General features: G+C 39.7%; 1 protein-coding gene across 1 annotated transcript; it reads right to left on the bottom strand.

Annotated features, from left to right (window-relative positions):
• Nucleotides 1–2,754: 2,754 nt before the first annotated feature.
• Nucleotides 2,755–6,690, bottom strand: ethe1 (ETHE1, persulfide dioxygenase). The gene is made up of 7 exons (XM_022764290.1): nucleotides 6,092–6,690; nucleotides 4,980–5,124; nucleotides 4,567–4,715; nucleotides 4,331–4,460; nucleotides 4,084–4,173; nucleotides 3,593–3,709; nucleotides 2,755–3,446 (listed from the first exon to the last, which is right to left on the bottom strand). Exons 1-7 carry the CDS (start codon nucleotides 6,299–6,301, stop codon nucleotides 3,400–3,402), a joined length of 888 nt encoding a protein of 295 aa, XP_022620011.1. The 5' UTR covers nucleotides 6,302–6,690; the 3' UTR covers nucleotides 2,755–3,399.
• Nucleotides 6,691–16,447: the final 9,757 nt, after the last annotated feature.

The following is a 16,447-nucleotide window of genomic DNA, read 5'->3' as shown; positions in this document are numbered from 1 at the left end:
ATGTAAATCTTGAGTGAGACGTATTTGCTGTTTCCAGTTGGGAACTGACCTGCACAGAGGTCAATCAGATTCAACTTCGACACATGAAAACTACAAGGTCCAGCTGGTTTGAGAGAGTGGGTTTGGGGGGGAGGGACAGACTGCTCATTCAGGAAATACTACTACTACTTTACACTAATACTTTCTAGAATCACACAGTGAAAATAATACAAGCAAAAGAGAAGGGGGCGTGCTGCTTGGCTGAGTGAGTGCAAGAACATCGACAGCGGTTAATGACAGTTACATGTTTGATAGGAGGCTGCATCATTTACAGCTTCACAGAACACGGTTGTTAACCTGCCTGGTCGATCCATTTCCTGTCCCACCTGCTTGTGCGCCACACCACGAGTGAATTTTACCTGTATTACTGCACTTTGAGAGGACAAACCGACTTATCACCTGGTGTGCACTGAAAACCCACCTGAACCCATCTGAGTGTAAGTGCAACCCAGGAACAATATGCACCATTTAATACTGTAAAGTCCCAACAGGAAAATCAGGATGATAACAATAAAAGAGAGATTTAAAAAAAGTCCTACATTGTTACTATAGAATACAACAAAGTCACCAAAAGTCCCTACAGGATATTAGTGCCAATGTAAATATGATAAAATACACCAGTAGATATTCCATGAGCACCAGGGAGGTGTGACTTACTACTATTAGAAATCCCATGACCTGGATGACTGCGACTATGCACACATATTAAGTGCTTTGACAACACTTGAGTACCACAAGCACATTGTAAATCCCTATGGCAGTCTTATATTGATCCCAGGAGAGATTAAAATACCATAAAGCATTAAACAGTCACTGTAAACTTGCCACTGAGTACCACAGCACTGTAAACTCCTGTAGAAATAATACTTTTCACTTGTTGACATTGTAGGGGATGAAAAACATTTTCAACAGGCATGAGAAGACTCTGGAGCTACCGCTGAATAAACAGAGTTACACTGAAGATACACGGCAGGACAAACTCGAAGTATCTATAGGAGGAGGAGTATATTCTTTAGGGGTCTGTGAAGCAAAAGCTGCTCTTCACTCCGAGGGCTTCATCACCCCGACTGGCCTCTTTACAGCTCTTTCTGAATGAGCTGATAGTGTAATAGATTCTTTCCAGTGACATGTGGCCGGTGTGAGAGAATGGGCAGCAGGTTCGTGGTGGCACAGTGTAAGTGGTTAGAGGGAGAGAGACTGAAAGAGGGCTGGCAGATGGGTGACACAGACTGGGTGAAAGGACAGCTGGCACCTTCGCCTCCCAGCAGCAAAACAGGATCAAGAGAATGGGGCCATTTTTAGGTGGAAATGAGTGTGTGGCTTCTAAAGCAACACATCTTCAGCTTGATGGTGACAACGGTCTCACTCACTCACACATAAACACACACACTCCTGTTTTAAATGAAAAACCAATGCCAGGTGTCTGCCAGTGAGTACACTAGGTGAGGCAGAGGGGCTGTCCATTAATGCTGTTAATCTCAAACGCTGACAGAGACAGCTGGTAGATGTTATGTTTGTGGGGGCTAACAGTATTAACTTGCATATGACCAGCCAACACCCACCAGCAGATAACCATTTCTCCCACACTTTCCTTTATTCTTGAACTAAGTCTTAGATAATAAAGAAAAAGTTTCTGTGCATCTTTTGAGGAGTTTAAAACCCAGCAGGCCAGAACATCAAAGATAATCATGCAATGACCTGATAGAGGAAACACTTGAGTTTTGTAACAACAGCGACAAAGTGATTGTGTTTAATGTGGATCTGTTAGCATCATGTCCAAAACCTGATCTGCTTCATAAAGTCAGTGTCAGTGCGATCCGACTAATCAAATCAATCAATTTAGTAATAATAATCAAGACAATTCCTAAGATGTCTCAGCCTTCCTGACAAGTTTTTTGTTTTTACAATTGAGTTGTCTGATAATGTTTTTCTAAAATAACTTATTCCTTTTTCCTGTTCTTTTCTATGCTTGGTAGGTAAAAGATAAAAGCTGCTATGGAGCAGTTTGGTGTCCTATAATAGTCTAAAAAATAAATGTGGGGGATTCACAGGATAAAATCTATGCATCACTGACTTTTACCCCCTAATATAGTTCAAGCTCCCAAAAATGCTGGATCCTATACATTTCCTAAACTGCAACTCTGGTAAACGCACACATCCTTCAAACTCAACACCAGTTTGTAATTTAAGATTTCCTTGTATAGACTTCCAACTCAATGTCAGACATTAAAAAGCTCCCCCCATAGCCACAGTGGATGTTGTGCTGTCATTTTCGTAGTAGTACTCATGACAAGTAAACTGAACAGTGGTGGAGTGTTGCTTTAAAACCAGTGAAGAGTGAAAATCTGAGGATGAATAGTTTGTTTCCATTTAAAAAGGCTCAGTAGGTATCTTTTGTTACAGGCCTTCAAAAGCTCATGATCAGTCTAATACTACTGCGCAGCTTACTGTCACATGTGAAAGTTTCTCTGGCAGAGGCATGTGGCTGAGTCACAGGCCGACACTCCCAAACAAACCTGTCTTACTGGCTGATGAGCTGTTAAAGGCAGCACGTACGGGACATCTGTAAATCCAAAGGCAGATTTCACTGTGATACTTGGCATGGATGCTCTTTTTCATATCTTACTGAGATACACATTTCAATTGACACCCTTAGCTATTAGACATGTAGAGAACAGATGAGAGTTGAGAGCACAAACGCACAGTCATGACATGTTTTTCAGCTTTTGTAATGGAAACTTACGTCTCAGTGATATTGAATGCAAATAGCGTAGTGTCATTTTCCTGCTATGCAAAAAGGCCATGGTTGGCAGCAGTCTGGGTGGTGTGTCTGAGGCCTTGGCTAAAGGAGTCCGGAATCACTGGAAAGGCCATGTGGAAGAACTCAATTGTCCCAGTTAAGCATTCATGAATACTAAACCAAACCTTGAATGGAACATTCCTATCTGAGCTTTCCTTCTCATAAATTTCCTCCCCAATTCTACAATTCATAATAACACAGCTGAATAAAGAATAAAAAAAAAATACTCATATTTATATTCATTTAAAATACAAAAGAAATTCCAATAGTGGTTTTTCCTCATCTACAACTTTTCAACAATCATTTCTAGCAGGAATAGAAATAATTCTAAAATAGAAATTACGGCATTATTATTTTAAGCATGATCACAACAGTAGCTGCACTCCAAATGGCAACAGTTATTCAAATATACATCTTTGCATTTACGTACATACACGCAATAAAGCACTTTTATGGTCAATAGTTTTTGGTTAATCCTGCTAAATACAGATTTGTAAATGGTAATCACTTTGCTATGATGTAGATGATTGAATTAGAATCCTTCCTTGTGCGTCCTGCATTCAAACATCATGTACTCCACAAACCAGATTAGCAGGCACTGAAATATCTGCAAAGGAAGAAGACAAACAAACCGTGTCAGCCTGTGCAATGAGGTATCACAGCCTTGAAATGTTTTGGCAAGGGAATTAGAATTATGTTGATAAACAGAGCGTGACATGAAGTTTGACAGTATAAGATGTTTTTTTTTAATACCTATTTTCTTAGGCTTAGGAAGATTCAGGTTATTCATGATGTTAACAAACTCTTCCAGGCTCTTGGTCAAGCGTGGGTTAAACTTGCGCTCCTCACCGACTGTAGACACCGTCTGACCTGATACACAGAGACAAACACAGACTAATATGTCATCTACAGTAAATGCGGTCTTAATGTCTACCAGATGTTGAACCTCACCGATCAATCAAAAGAATCATCGGTTTCGAAAAGTGCAGTGAAATCATCATATGGTGCCGGCAGACGTGCAAACAAGTGCTGTACTGTACATTCAAGAGGCGTGTTTGAAAAGCCTGTCTGTATTTGCATTTGCACAACATGTGTATCACATCAGTATTGGTTGCTATGGATGGGGAAATGCCTGTGTTGGCTTCCCAATACTAAATTGTGCTTAAAATCTGTCTATTTGCACAACCAGTTTTGGCTCTATGAGATATGAGGTTAACATTTAGATGTCAGGGTTTTCAGCTAACCTAAATAGTCGTGCGCTGGGTAGACGAGGCACCGGTCAGGCAGGGTGAAGATCTTCTGATGGACTGAGTCAAAGAGCTTCTTAGGGCAACCTGAATCAAAAAGAGAACATTTTACAAAGGTTTCACAATTCCAAAAAACAACTAATGCTATACCGCCCTCCTGTGTTCATCTCGCAACATTACAAAAATAAATGCTTGCGGTCAGTGTTTGAGAATCCAGAACAACAAGGTAAAAGTGTATGTTTACCCTGCTGGAAGTCTGTCCTGCCACAGCCTCTGATGAGCAGAGCGTCCCCAGTGAATGCCATGCTCTGATCCCCCAACACCAGCGTCATACAACCATCAGTGTGTCCGGGTGTCTCTCTCACAGTCAGATACTAGCAGGGAGAAGAGACAAAGGTTAAACTCAAGTCATTCTCTCTAATATCAAGGTTGTATAGACTGAGCTTATAGAGTGTAATATGTTACAAAAGTCCTTCTTACGTGTTTTCCAAAGTTGATTTTGTCTCCCTCTAACAGGAGTATATCTGCAGAGGCACCACTGAATTTGGAGATAGCACTCTTCAGGCCTAACAGTCTTTTCTTCATCAGCCCAGTGCTTGTGATGTGGTCTGCATGGCAGTGGGTGTTAACTATCAAAAGAACAGGATACCGTGGTTTACCATAGAGTCTGATAATAATTTCATTTGATCATATAAAGTATAAAAGCCGTTGGTAGTAACAGAACCTGAGAAGCTATTTGTTGCAGTATGACGGCTTAATTGATCGAGTCAACTTATTACAGTTTGCATGTAAGTATCTGACAATGAAGAAGATGGGACACACACTTTCTTAAAGTTGTCTGAATATATTAAACAAAACCATATCTTTACCCCCAGCCACAGGAGGTTAGGTACCTGCCACTTTTAGATTGAGCCCCAGTTCATGTATGAGCTTGAGGTCCCTGTCGATGGTCTCCAGTACAGGATCGATGAGGACAGCCTCCTTGGTCTCTGGGTCTGCTAGCAGGTAGGTGTAGGTGCTGCTCTCCGACTCAAACAGCTGAACAGAAAAAAAACAGGTGAGGGCACAGGAATGACTTAGTAAGAAATTATAAAGGATGCCAACAGTTGGCAACGATGCACATCCTCCCCGTCATGATGTGATAAGAAAGAGATTGAACAGTTTATGATGTGGAGCTACAAGTTCTCCAAATTGCTTGAAACAATCCAAACACCAGGTATTTTGAAAAACTGGCACTTATTTAAAGGGAATTTCATATTGATTTTTTTCTTGTTATTGCACTCTGTGTGAAGTCAATTGATAAATAAAAACTATTCATTGCTATTTTTGAAAGCAACCTCCTCACTTTTTGCACAGTACTGTATAATTAGTGTTTACAACCAATGTACTTCGGTTTAATACCTTTACTTCACACAAAAACTAGTCAAGTTAACAATACAAGCTTGTGAACACAACACACGCTCCTCTTAAACAGATTTAATTAACTCAGTTATCACAGAAATTTTGACGTTCAAACCGTTGATGACGACTGTGTGATATGGTCGACAGCTGCAAGAAAAGCGAGCAAGTGCACCTTGAGTGGAGTCTGGTTTGTCAGCTGCTGTAGCCGAAGGTCAAGAATGAATTGTCAAGCTAAAAAAAAACATCCCTCACCCACGGCAGTGTCTCAATGATACAGCCATAAAACTACAGCACAAACAGTATGTTACCTAGTTTTCAGCGTTACTGCAAAAACCACTGAGCGAAGTGAGGGATGCGTTTGGCTGAGAAACTCTACCATAACTCGCGAAGATGAATCCGATAACTTGGTTTGGCTTACTTTAAACAAACTGCAACTTTGAACGTAACAACAGTGACAATTAAGCTAACGGCTAACTCCACCTAGCTCACTTCCCACTAAGAGAAGCTAGCAACAAAAATATTTACAAACATAGCTGCTTTTTCTTTATGTGTTGCACCTGACGGAATGAATGATGCAAAACAACATAAATTAACATGGACCTACTTGTCTGAAGAGCAGTCCTTCCGTCAGCGCCATCCTGGAGCAGTACCATCTGGTGGTAGCGCTTAGCGGGTTAACGCCAGCACTTACGCCGGGACAGAAGCGCCTACTCTCGGCTGCTGCGTAACTCGAGCCCTCGGTGTTTGGTCTGAGGCGAAGCGTGAGAGCCAGAGTTCGCTGAACTGGTTTCACTCTGTTTATAACCGAGCACATCGTTGTTCGTCTACGTTACCCCGACGGCACAATCAGAAAATTATTCCAGGTGGAGCGAATGCGTTGACAGCTAACAGCCGCACGTAAGCACCTGAGACGCTGCAGCTACGCGCGTGCAACGGTATGTAGCCACGTTTTCCTCGAGCTTAAGGCAGATAATGTCCAATTTCTTACAGGTTAACTCTTGAGTTTAGCGTTGCTTGAAAGTCAGACTCTCAACTTGCGTGAACCTCGAGACTATGATGGTGTCGCAGCGTCATTCACTTTTACAGCCGCTGTGACTGGTGCCATAGCCAATACTTGTGTTATTGAGCAACTTGGGTTAATCCACCCGAGTCCTGCAGGTCAGCTTCCTCCTCCACAGTCATAAGCGGGTCAGTTAAGTTAACGCCGCACACACGCCCACTGTTGTCTGTTGTGGCACAGGAGCGACAGCCACGCGCGGTCATGACACGCGCACGGACACGCAACCCCACACAACAATGGTGTCGACTGCAGCTACTGTGGCCTACGTGACAGTTGAAATACTTTATCAGACAGACTCATACCACCGAAACTAAATCAAGTTACAGTGCAACATAAAGGAGTCTTGCAACCTGCCGTCATTAAACAAATATACAGAGGCTTTTTGAGACTATAGTATGTTACTACACAACCATACTGGATTTTGTTTTTTTTCCGCATGGCATAGACATTTTGGAAAGGTTCCCTTGCATGTATATATTTATTTGCTTCCTTATTTAATTCTATTACATATATATGTTATTTTTAAATTGTGACAAATATATGTACTGATTAGGACACTATAACCTTAGTGATTGCCACAGGACAATTTTTTTTTGTTGGTCCCTTGTTGGTCACCCCTGTGCACAGCAGTTTCATTATTTCTCCAGGCACCCAGAAACCAACCACTACTGTATTGACTAGTCATTTAACAAAAATTTAATTGACAACAACTTTGATAACTGATTAATTCTAAGTATTGTAGTAAACTCAACATTTTTGTGTTTTTGACTGGTGCTCAGAATATACTTTAGGGAATAATGATGGGCATTTTTCACAAATTTCCGACCTTCTACAGACTAATCAATAAATCAGTTATTAAAGAAAATAGTTGTCAGATATATTGATAATAAAAAATGACCATTGTATACAGACCTGTATTACTTCTATGGAATAAAACTTAATACCCAATGTTTTCTGTGTGTTTATTTCTTGACGCAGAAAAATATGAAACAGTTGATAAAATACAACTTAAAAATAAAGGAGCTTAATATAAACTCAAACAGTTTGGATCTTGAAACTACATTTTGACACAAAGTCCCTCTATTAGACCAGGTAACAAAATGAATGATGGAGGTCCTGTCATAGTTGATATTGTACTTACAAATGAATCCATTAAGCCATTGATCAAATTGTAGCCTCCCTCTCTCTGTCTCTGCTCAAACATATTTGGCATTACTGTACTGCAATTTCTTGTTACTTAACAGCTGACATAAGCTGATACCTCTGCAATTTATATATAAACCTGTTACCATATAATTTGTGATCTTTGTTCACTTTATAACCAACAACAAAAACAAGCAGGTCATTGGCTTCTTTATTGTGAAGTGTCTCAGTTGTAAGTGTCAGTGATGGCTGTGGTGGTCTCCTCCATTCCTGGTTTGTCCTGCAAAAAATAAAAAGAGAAAAGGGAAAATGCAAGCATCAACATCAAATAAAGTCTTACATATTTCCGTGGAGGAAATGTATTTTGTTAAAGTACCTCCTGCCAATAAAAAATCCAAGATATAAAATGTTACGGTAAGCCTTCTGTCTGTTCAACACATTTTTCAATGCTCTCATTCAGCATGTCTTACTGACCCAATGAGTTAATTTACTGTCACTACTATTTATTGACTTGTATTCCTATTATTTGTAACCAATGCTGCTATTTTTGTACTCACTTGTGCATAATGCCGAACACTTTATTGAAATGTGTTCAGCATTGTGGTGCATATATTTATCAGCAGATACAGGGAGGAATAACCACATAAATGCATGTCGCTTTCTCAGCTCTTTAAAACCATTTTTGTCGCTGCTGTATGAGAGTACACGTGACAGGAAATTATTCTCCTTCTTGAGTTCATAGTTCAGAATAAAAAGAATGCAATGTTGACACAGCTTGTAAACCAGCTGATATCATTTCCATTTCATTTTTACAACAACAGCAAATAAATGAATCCAATCTATTTCACACAGCTGTAAGTACACTTTAAAATCATTAAATGAAGCTGAAACAATCAGGCCGAGTTGATTGATTGATTAGTTGTTCAACAGAAAATGAATTCTGACAACTTATAGACCAAACATCTAATTAATTAATTGAGAAAATAGCTGGCAGGATAATCTATGATTAAAATAATCGTTAGTTGCCGGCCTAAAATAAAGCTTGACTGACTGTGGTCATGACACATTCATAAGGGGAAGGACAAACAGGGACAGACAAGGATATTACTTTATACAGTACCTCTATATATCTTTCAACCCAGTGGATCATTTCGGTTACTCTACTGTAGACGCCTGGTTTATTTTGCCGTCCACAGCCCTCTCCCCAACTCACCAGCCCTGCCAGCCTCCAGTCCCCACTGGCTGTCTCACAGACCAGGGGTCCGCCACTGTCTCCCTTAAAACAGAAAGAAATGATTTAGTAAACGTTTTAGACCGTACGACAAATGTATGACCGTTTTACCTGGTGATCTATTGTTAAGCCAACAAATATTCTTCATAAACTTTTTTGTTAGGTTTATGAGGAGGTTTTATGTCACTGGGTGTATACCTGGCATGAGTCCACCCCTCCCTCCATGGTGCCAGCACAAATCATCCGGGGAGTTAGGTACACGCCATAGGCACTCGGGTGGGAGCAGGCGGACTGAGCTATTACCTTGACCTGTGCCTGCCTTAGCTCATTTGACACAAAGCCTGACAAAAACAGGAATAAATGAGTATGTAAGTACTAATGTAAGAAAAAAAACGATGACTTGAATAATTTATAAGCCTTGAAAAGTCCACAAAGACTTTAGGATTATAGGATGTAGTTGGAACCGTTTAGAACTTACTTTCATTGTAAATTACTTCAGTGAAATGGAAGAACTGAGACCAAAGAAAGTGTTGTCAGCTACAAAAAGCATAATTAGAGAGTCTGTGTCAGAGTAACACTATCACACCTCCTTCATGAATATATCCCCAGCCTGTGATCCAACAGGCTGCTCCAGGAGGAAAGGACTCGCTCGGGCGGGGTAAACAGACTGGTCGCACCCCACCTGCAAACAGCACACAGTAATCAGACCGAAATATAATCTTATGTTTATGAGCAAAGCAATAGAGGCATAAAACTTATCACACAAGTTCCACTTAGAAAATATGTGTCATTTATCTCTCAAGATAAACACACACACACACACACACACACATATATATATAAAATCCATGATTACTTATTTAGGCTACTTTGGCAATACAGTGATAGCAAATACTGCCCCCCTCTGGAAGTACTAGGAACTCAGCAAATACAAGTGAATAACTAATAATAAGTAAACTGAATATTTACTTGGCATTTGCTGCAGGGATCTGACTAGTCACCATATTTCTCCACAAGATTTGGTAAAACATTTAACAGTTAATTTTTCCAAAATAGACTAAGAACATTGTCTTATATAAGATTAATTTTGCACCATTTTATTGATTGTAGTTAAGAATATTAGTACCCAAACATAATGGAGTAAACTGCATTATGAATTTTGACAATGCTTTTATAATAGAGAGACATTTTAGAAATTAGTAATATCCATATGAGAATATCTAAGAATTAGTTTAGTTCAATTTAACTTAAAAATAGTTAATACAATTCTTGGGAAGAACTTTCAAAAAGTCTTAATAGTTTTATATCTTGAAAACACAAATTCAAGAACCCGTTAATTCATTTCGAACACCTGTGTGTTTCCTGAGCCCTGCTGACGGGTGGAGCCACCTGTCTCTTACCTCTCATGTCCATGGCAGTGATGGTGCGCAGCAGGCCCACGTCATAGTCGTTGTTGTAGGTGTTGAAGCGGGGGTGGTAGAGGACCTGCAGTGCTCTGTAGCGTTGCCCCAGAGAGCTGTCTGCGATGCTCACTGTGTCCACCACCACCAGCCAGGCAGCCACTTCCAGCATGTTGTTCCTGCAGAAGCAGCAGCGTCACAGAGACAATTGTATTCTGAGTTCAGTTCAAGTCGATGTTTGATCTTGTGTGATCGTCTACTATGCTGATGCTGTTTTAACTCTGATGATGACTTGTCTTGATATGATTGTCTGTATACTATATGTGTTATTGAAACAACACCTCTTGTTCAAATACTGAGCCCAAAAAAACTATATATCACAATACCTGCCTGCCAAGCACACACTGTTGTAGCTATACCCTCTTTTAAATATGGTTAAATGTTGATTTTCTTGCATGAGAAAAGTTCCATTGGTTCCATCTCAAAGGCAGGTATAGAATTAGGAAAAATAGTGTTGTGAGTTGTCGTCAGGCAGAAAGTGAACCTAATAATCCTTAAATGTATTGTCTGTAATTGCAATTTCTTCATATAAATGCAAGTAAACCATGTTTCACTAAACCTTTAAACCCTCTGGTCAACAATGATTTATCTTTTTGTCAGCAGTCAACAATTTACTGAGCTCAGTAAAGTTTGAGATGTTGATTTCCTTCTGAAAGTTATGGATACACAGATGTGGTATCTAACTTTGAGGTCCCAAAGTGTAACTATACTACTTTAACTCCTTACTCTCATCCCTCATGTCCACCACTTACTCAACAAAGCAGTGAGCTGCAGTGATGACCCAGCGAGGGGAGATGATGGCCCCTCCACAGACGTGCTTCCCTCTCCAGTGCATGCTGACCTGCCAGCCCCACCTGTCATTGGCCGCCAGCGTCCCCCCAACAATGCGTCGTCCATCACTGACCAGAACTGTGCAGTCTGAGAGGATGATGAAAAAGGTGAGAATGAATGCTAAGTGAAAAGACAAAACATAGGTATGCAATGACACTAATCAGACCTTTATGGCAGTCCACAAGGATTGTTGAATTCAGTAAAAGTATAGGAGCAGTTTAATAAAAGGAATGATAACGGTAATATTCCAGTAAAACCCCTTCCATAATAAGGCTATTAAACTTACGGCCATAACTGACATAAAGGCTGATGGATCATTAACGATCATCTTCTGTCCAAGACAGATAAGCAGTGAATTAGAATGACTGACCTGCACGTATCTGCACATGAATCAGCATGATTTTTACATTTCCTACCTGCAGTGATGTTCGCTGTCTGGTTCACTGGATTCTTAGACAGAAAAGGCACCTGAGTTGGGACACTGCAGTTCCCTTTCACACCACAGGGAGGAGGAGCTTCGCCTACCTCAGAGGGGAATACCAGGAACTTGACTAATAGGTAGAAACAAAAGAAAAGAAACAGTGAGATGATTCCATAAATAAGGACACAAATCAGACCTGACTGTTTAAATTTGAACCTCAGAAAATGATTTTGGGCCTGTGACATCTTTGCAAAATTGCAAAATGCAAAATCCTTTTTGCCCTTTGACTCAGATTTACTGATAAATAATTTAAGATAATTCAAAATTCAAGCTAACACTTCAAAACAAGATCTATTTTCTCCTTATTTCACTTAAATATTATCTTCCTAATATCCATGCTCACTGAGGCGTTATTTAAAATTAATTCGGTACCAAAGCAAATTAATATGACCTGAAAGAATTAAGGTTAGATTATTAGATTAGATTTTTGTTCAGACTGTTGTATTGAGGTGGTGTGATCCAATGTGTGATATTAGAAATTAAACTTTATGATCTGTGTGCAAGTACTGTCCGTACAAACTTTCTGTCCTTTTGTAATCGGAGTGGTAACCATGTGATGAGGTCTACAATTAAAGTTTTTACCTGCTAAATTCAATGTACTAATAGACCTTCTAGCACATTCTTTATTGGATCAATACCTGTAAAATCTGACCACCAATGGGGACGCGTACAGCATCTTACCTAACAGAGCAGAGGTGATGATTGGGATGATGATGATGGGGAAGCTCACAATCAGTAACAAGTCACGAGATGAACAGGCTTGAGACTCTGCATCTACAAAAATGAACAGTCAAATAAATCTTCCAAATGTAAGGATGGCTTTGAGATGCAAAACAACTCATTTGTCGGCCCAGGATTGTGCTGTGCACAGCGCTTCATAAATCTAGTTTGTGCATAAAGTCCTTTCTAAAGTCTTAGTTACTACCACCTGCTTTCAAGCTAGTGATTTCAATCAGGCTGTGCTGTTAAGTTTCTCAGCAACTAAAGACTTTAGCAATGTATAAATTGGTTGTTAGGATGCCAACCAATTATATATGTGGCTACATAACTCAAAAGATAACCTATATTAAACTGAATGCCAGTCCTTTGTAAATTAAGGTATTCGTTTGCTTTATTTATAGTGTTTATGAATGGACATGTGTGTGTTTTAGAAATAACTTACTAGTGTTAATGCAGTTCAGAATGAGTGGGAAAATTAACTGATATCATTTCATTTTAAATAATTTAAGTAATTTGAGTTACATTGCGTTATTTTAGTTATTTGTTGTTGTTATTTGAGTATAATTTTAAAAATTTGCTGTTTGGTGCTGAGCAGCAGGTAGTGTGTATTTTAGAGGTAACTCACACTAACTCTGCACCTCTTTACCTGATCTCCATGCACTTTGTCTTATTGAACAGATAGCACTTTGTGACTATACTCCAAGGTCTCCTACTGCACTGAGGCTTTAGTGTTGTCACCTGGATAAAAGTGTCTGTCAAATGAGTAAATGTAACTGTAAATATAAAACCACCTAAAATATATAAATACACAGCACAAAATGTATGAACAACACAGAGAAAGAGAAGGTGAAAGCAGAAAAGGTGTATTGTGAGACAAGAGATTGAGCTGGTCAGTGTAGTGTTGAGGATCTTTGGGCTGACACGGTTTAAAGCTCAATCACCAGAGGTGTTTATTCCGAGTGAACTGAGGACACAATACATCCATAATATGAGATAAAACACGAGCTGCATACGATGCCTTGTAGGTAAAAAAAAAAATAAAAAATTTGAAATCAATTTTATGGTTGACTGACAGTCACCTGAGGCGGAAGAGCGCTGGTGTAACATTGAACCTCTTAGTAGTTTTTGATAAAAGCTTCACGGCTGTGTAGCAGCAGGGAGACTGACGGTGATGTTTTGGTAAATGTTAAGGTGAGTCAATTATTATTATTATCTATGCTTATTCGCCTGAAAGAACCTTTCGTTGTATAACTTTTATCAGTTCGATGCGACATACTGTGACACATTCTATAAGTGAACACCATAGTAATATATACTAAACTAAAAAAGCATGAGAAAAAGTGTTCCTTGAATAAAAACAGAGCATAATCTGATAAACTGGGTTTATAATCCACTATGTGCCTGAAGCTGTGAACAAGGGGATCAGCTGAAACACATGAGAAATGTAAAAAAAAATGTAAAGATTGAAATTTTTATCATTTTTCTCAAATCATGAAGCGATAAAAGATCAGATTAGGAAAAAGTGTCTTAATTTGATGAAAAAAAAAAAGGGGTAAGAGCCGCTAACCTTGCTGCATGGTACTGTAGTTATTACAGTAAATGGTTTTAAAAAGTAAAATGGCAAGAAAATGTTGTGTCATCTATCCACTGCCTTGCCTAAAGCAAATCTGTCTACATCATTTGTTATCATTAGATGGATCAAACATGTCCACATGGCTGATGTGGCATTGGTAGAAAGCACAATTAAGATGACAAATGACACACCTGAGGGGATTATTAATACTGTAGGTCTAAGAATAGATTTCCTGGGAATGAACATTTTCACAGGTAGAAAATCAATTTTATTCTATTAGTTAATTATGATGTGATCCAATCTAGGGTGGTATCCTTTAAAAATATATCATGACCAATGGTATCTAAGGCAACTTCAAGTTCAAATCGCAATAAAACAGACTGCATATATTCTCCATCCGACACTGTAGTGTTATCACTGACACTTTACACTGCTGCCTCAGCACTCTGTGTTTTGGCGAAACTCTTAGAAATGCTATTGCATCTATTGCTGATAAGAAACCAGACTTGAGATAGAAGGGGTTGGAGTCAGGAACTTATGGATGGCTCCGTTATTTTGTAGAGACAAGAGCAAGGCTGAAAAATATACCAAGAATGAAGAAATCACAGATGTAAGAGTAAGAGAACAGGAGACAATAAGTTCCAGTGATTTATCTGGAAAAGAAAATGTGTGTGAAATGAAGCTTGACTATAGGACATGAAAGAAGATGGAGCAGAAATGTCTCTAACACCTTTGAAGAACTGACGGGGCAGAAAAAAAAAACTACATTATATAGTTGGTGGGGAAATCTTGGGCCAAATCTTTGCTGTTTATTAAAATTAGTATAAAGGATAAAAGCTCCGTATGTCATCACTTGAAAAGACAAGAACAGCCAGGGGAACAGGATGTCCAGGTCTGTCTGTGCAGAAGAAGAACATGGGTGTGTATTCAGTGCATCAACAAAATAGTCACCTCACATCCTTTACTTTATGATCGGAGAAAATATTAAACTTTTTATAGGCTGTTGGCTATGGATTTCTGGTTTAAGATTGGTTGAATAATTCATCCGACAGGGATTAATTATATGTAGGCACAGATCAGATTTTCAGTGGTGCAAGGTTGATGAGTGTAGATCATTAAAGTGGCGGCTTTCACTCAACTCTGCAAAGACTGGAGAATTGAGAAGCTTAATGATTGGTGGAGATGTAGCAGCATTTTGATTTAAAAAACAACGTGGAAAAAGAAAGCACCAAAATGTGAAGCATTTTTTGGACTGAACTTGCAGTTGGATGATGTGTTGCCACCTTTACATTGCTTTTCATTAAAGGCACAGATGAAATGTTTCCATTACAGCCTTAATTCTGAGACGGGTCAGGTGGTCCCAACCAAACCCAACGGGTCCAGGCACTAATTTCCCTTAATTTCCTGTGTCTCTATCCAAGGGTGAAGTTCAATTACTTAATCATCAACCTTCTTAATGAGAACACATCAAACAACGCAATGTGTTAGCAAGCCCAGCACTGTTAGCCCTGCCAGGGATTCCTGTGACATTTAGAAGCTTGTCAGATTGGTGTGGAAGAATTTGACTGACTTGCAAACAGACCTGACCTCAACCTCATCCAACACCTGGATTGTGACTGTGAGCCAGGCCCGATCGTCCAGCATCAACGGCCGACCTCACTAACGCTCATGTGGCTGAATGGGAGCAAATCCCAGCAGGCAGCCTCTGAAGTCTTGTGGAGAGCTTTTCCTGAAGAGCAGCTGATTAATGTCCAATGTTATGGAGTTATGTTTGGGTGTCCACAAATCTTTTGCCGTATAGTGGTTTTTCTTGTATTGTGATTATGTTTTAATTGCATTTGAGTTTGTTGAATGCTGCCGTGCTTTGGGCCTGGGTTGGTTTAAAACAGAATCCATGTCGGGCCTGACTTTGTCGGGCCTCATTAAAACTACTCTTTGAACCAAACACCCTTAATTATTACCATACCTGGCTGTTCATCAGGGAGATCTTTGGGTAGCATGAGACCTACTGATCCCTCCTCCAGTGGTCCCCCATCTGATGGTTTCCTCTGCTGAACTTCCTGGGGATTATCTCGAGGCTCTGAGGGCCCAGAGGAGGAGGATGAAGTTTCTGGAAGGCAAGGCTCTGATGTTACTTCAGTAAAGGATGAAAACTCTGGGTATAAGTTTCCATTAGTTGTGGGTTTATAGTGGGGCATGAGTGTTAGGACTGTTGAAGGGACCATAGATGATACGCTCAGTACTTCATGACAGGTTGGACTTTGAAAAGATGTCGATGACCAGTGGTAAGGGAGTGGATAGACTGACGGAACAACTGGCCGCTGCGCATCAGAGGTAGTGGTGCTGCTGGTTTGGACCTGCAAATCCATACTTGCAAAGCCGCTGGTATATATCATGAACTGTAGAGTGTGATTACAGTCAGTGTTGATGTTCCAAGGGGGGATATTGTGTAGCTTGTAGA

The sequence above is a fragment of the Seriola dumerili genome, unplaced genomic scaffold (assembly GCF_002260705.1).
Source record: "Seriola dumerili isolate Sdu_G_001 unplaced genomic scaffold, Sdu_1.0 BDQW01000533.1, whole genome shotgun sequence".
NCBI classification, from domain to species: domain Eukaryota; kingdom Metazoa; phylum Chordata; class Actinopteri; order Carangiformes; family Carangidae; genus Seriola; species Seriola dumerili.
This window is presented reverse-complemented; position numbering and strand designations above follow the sequence as displayed.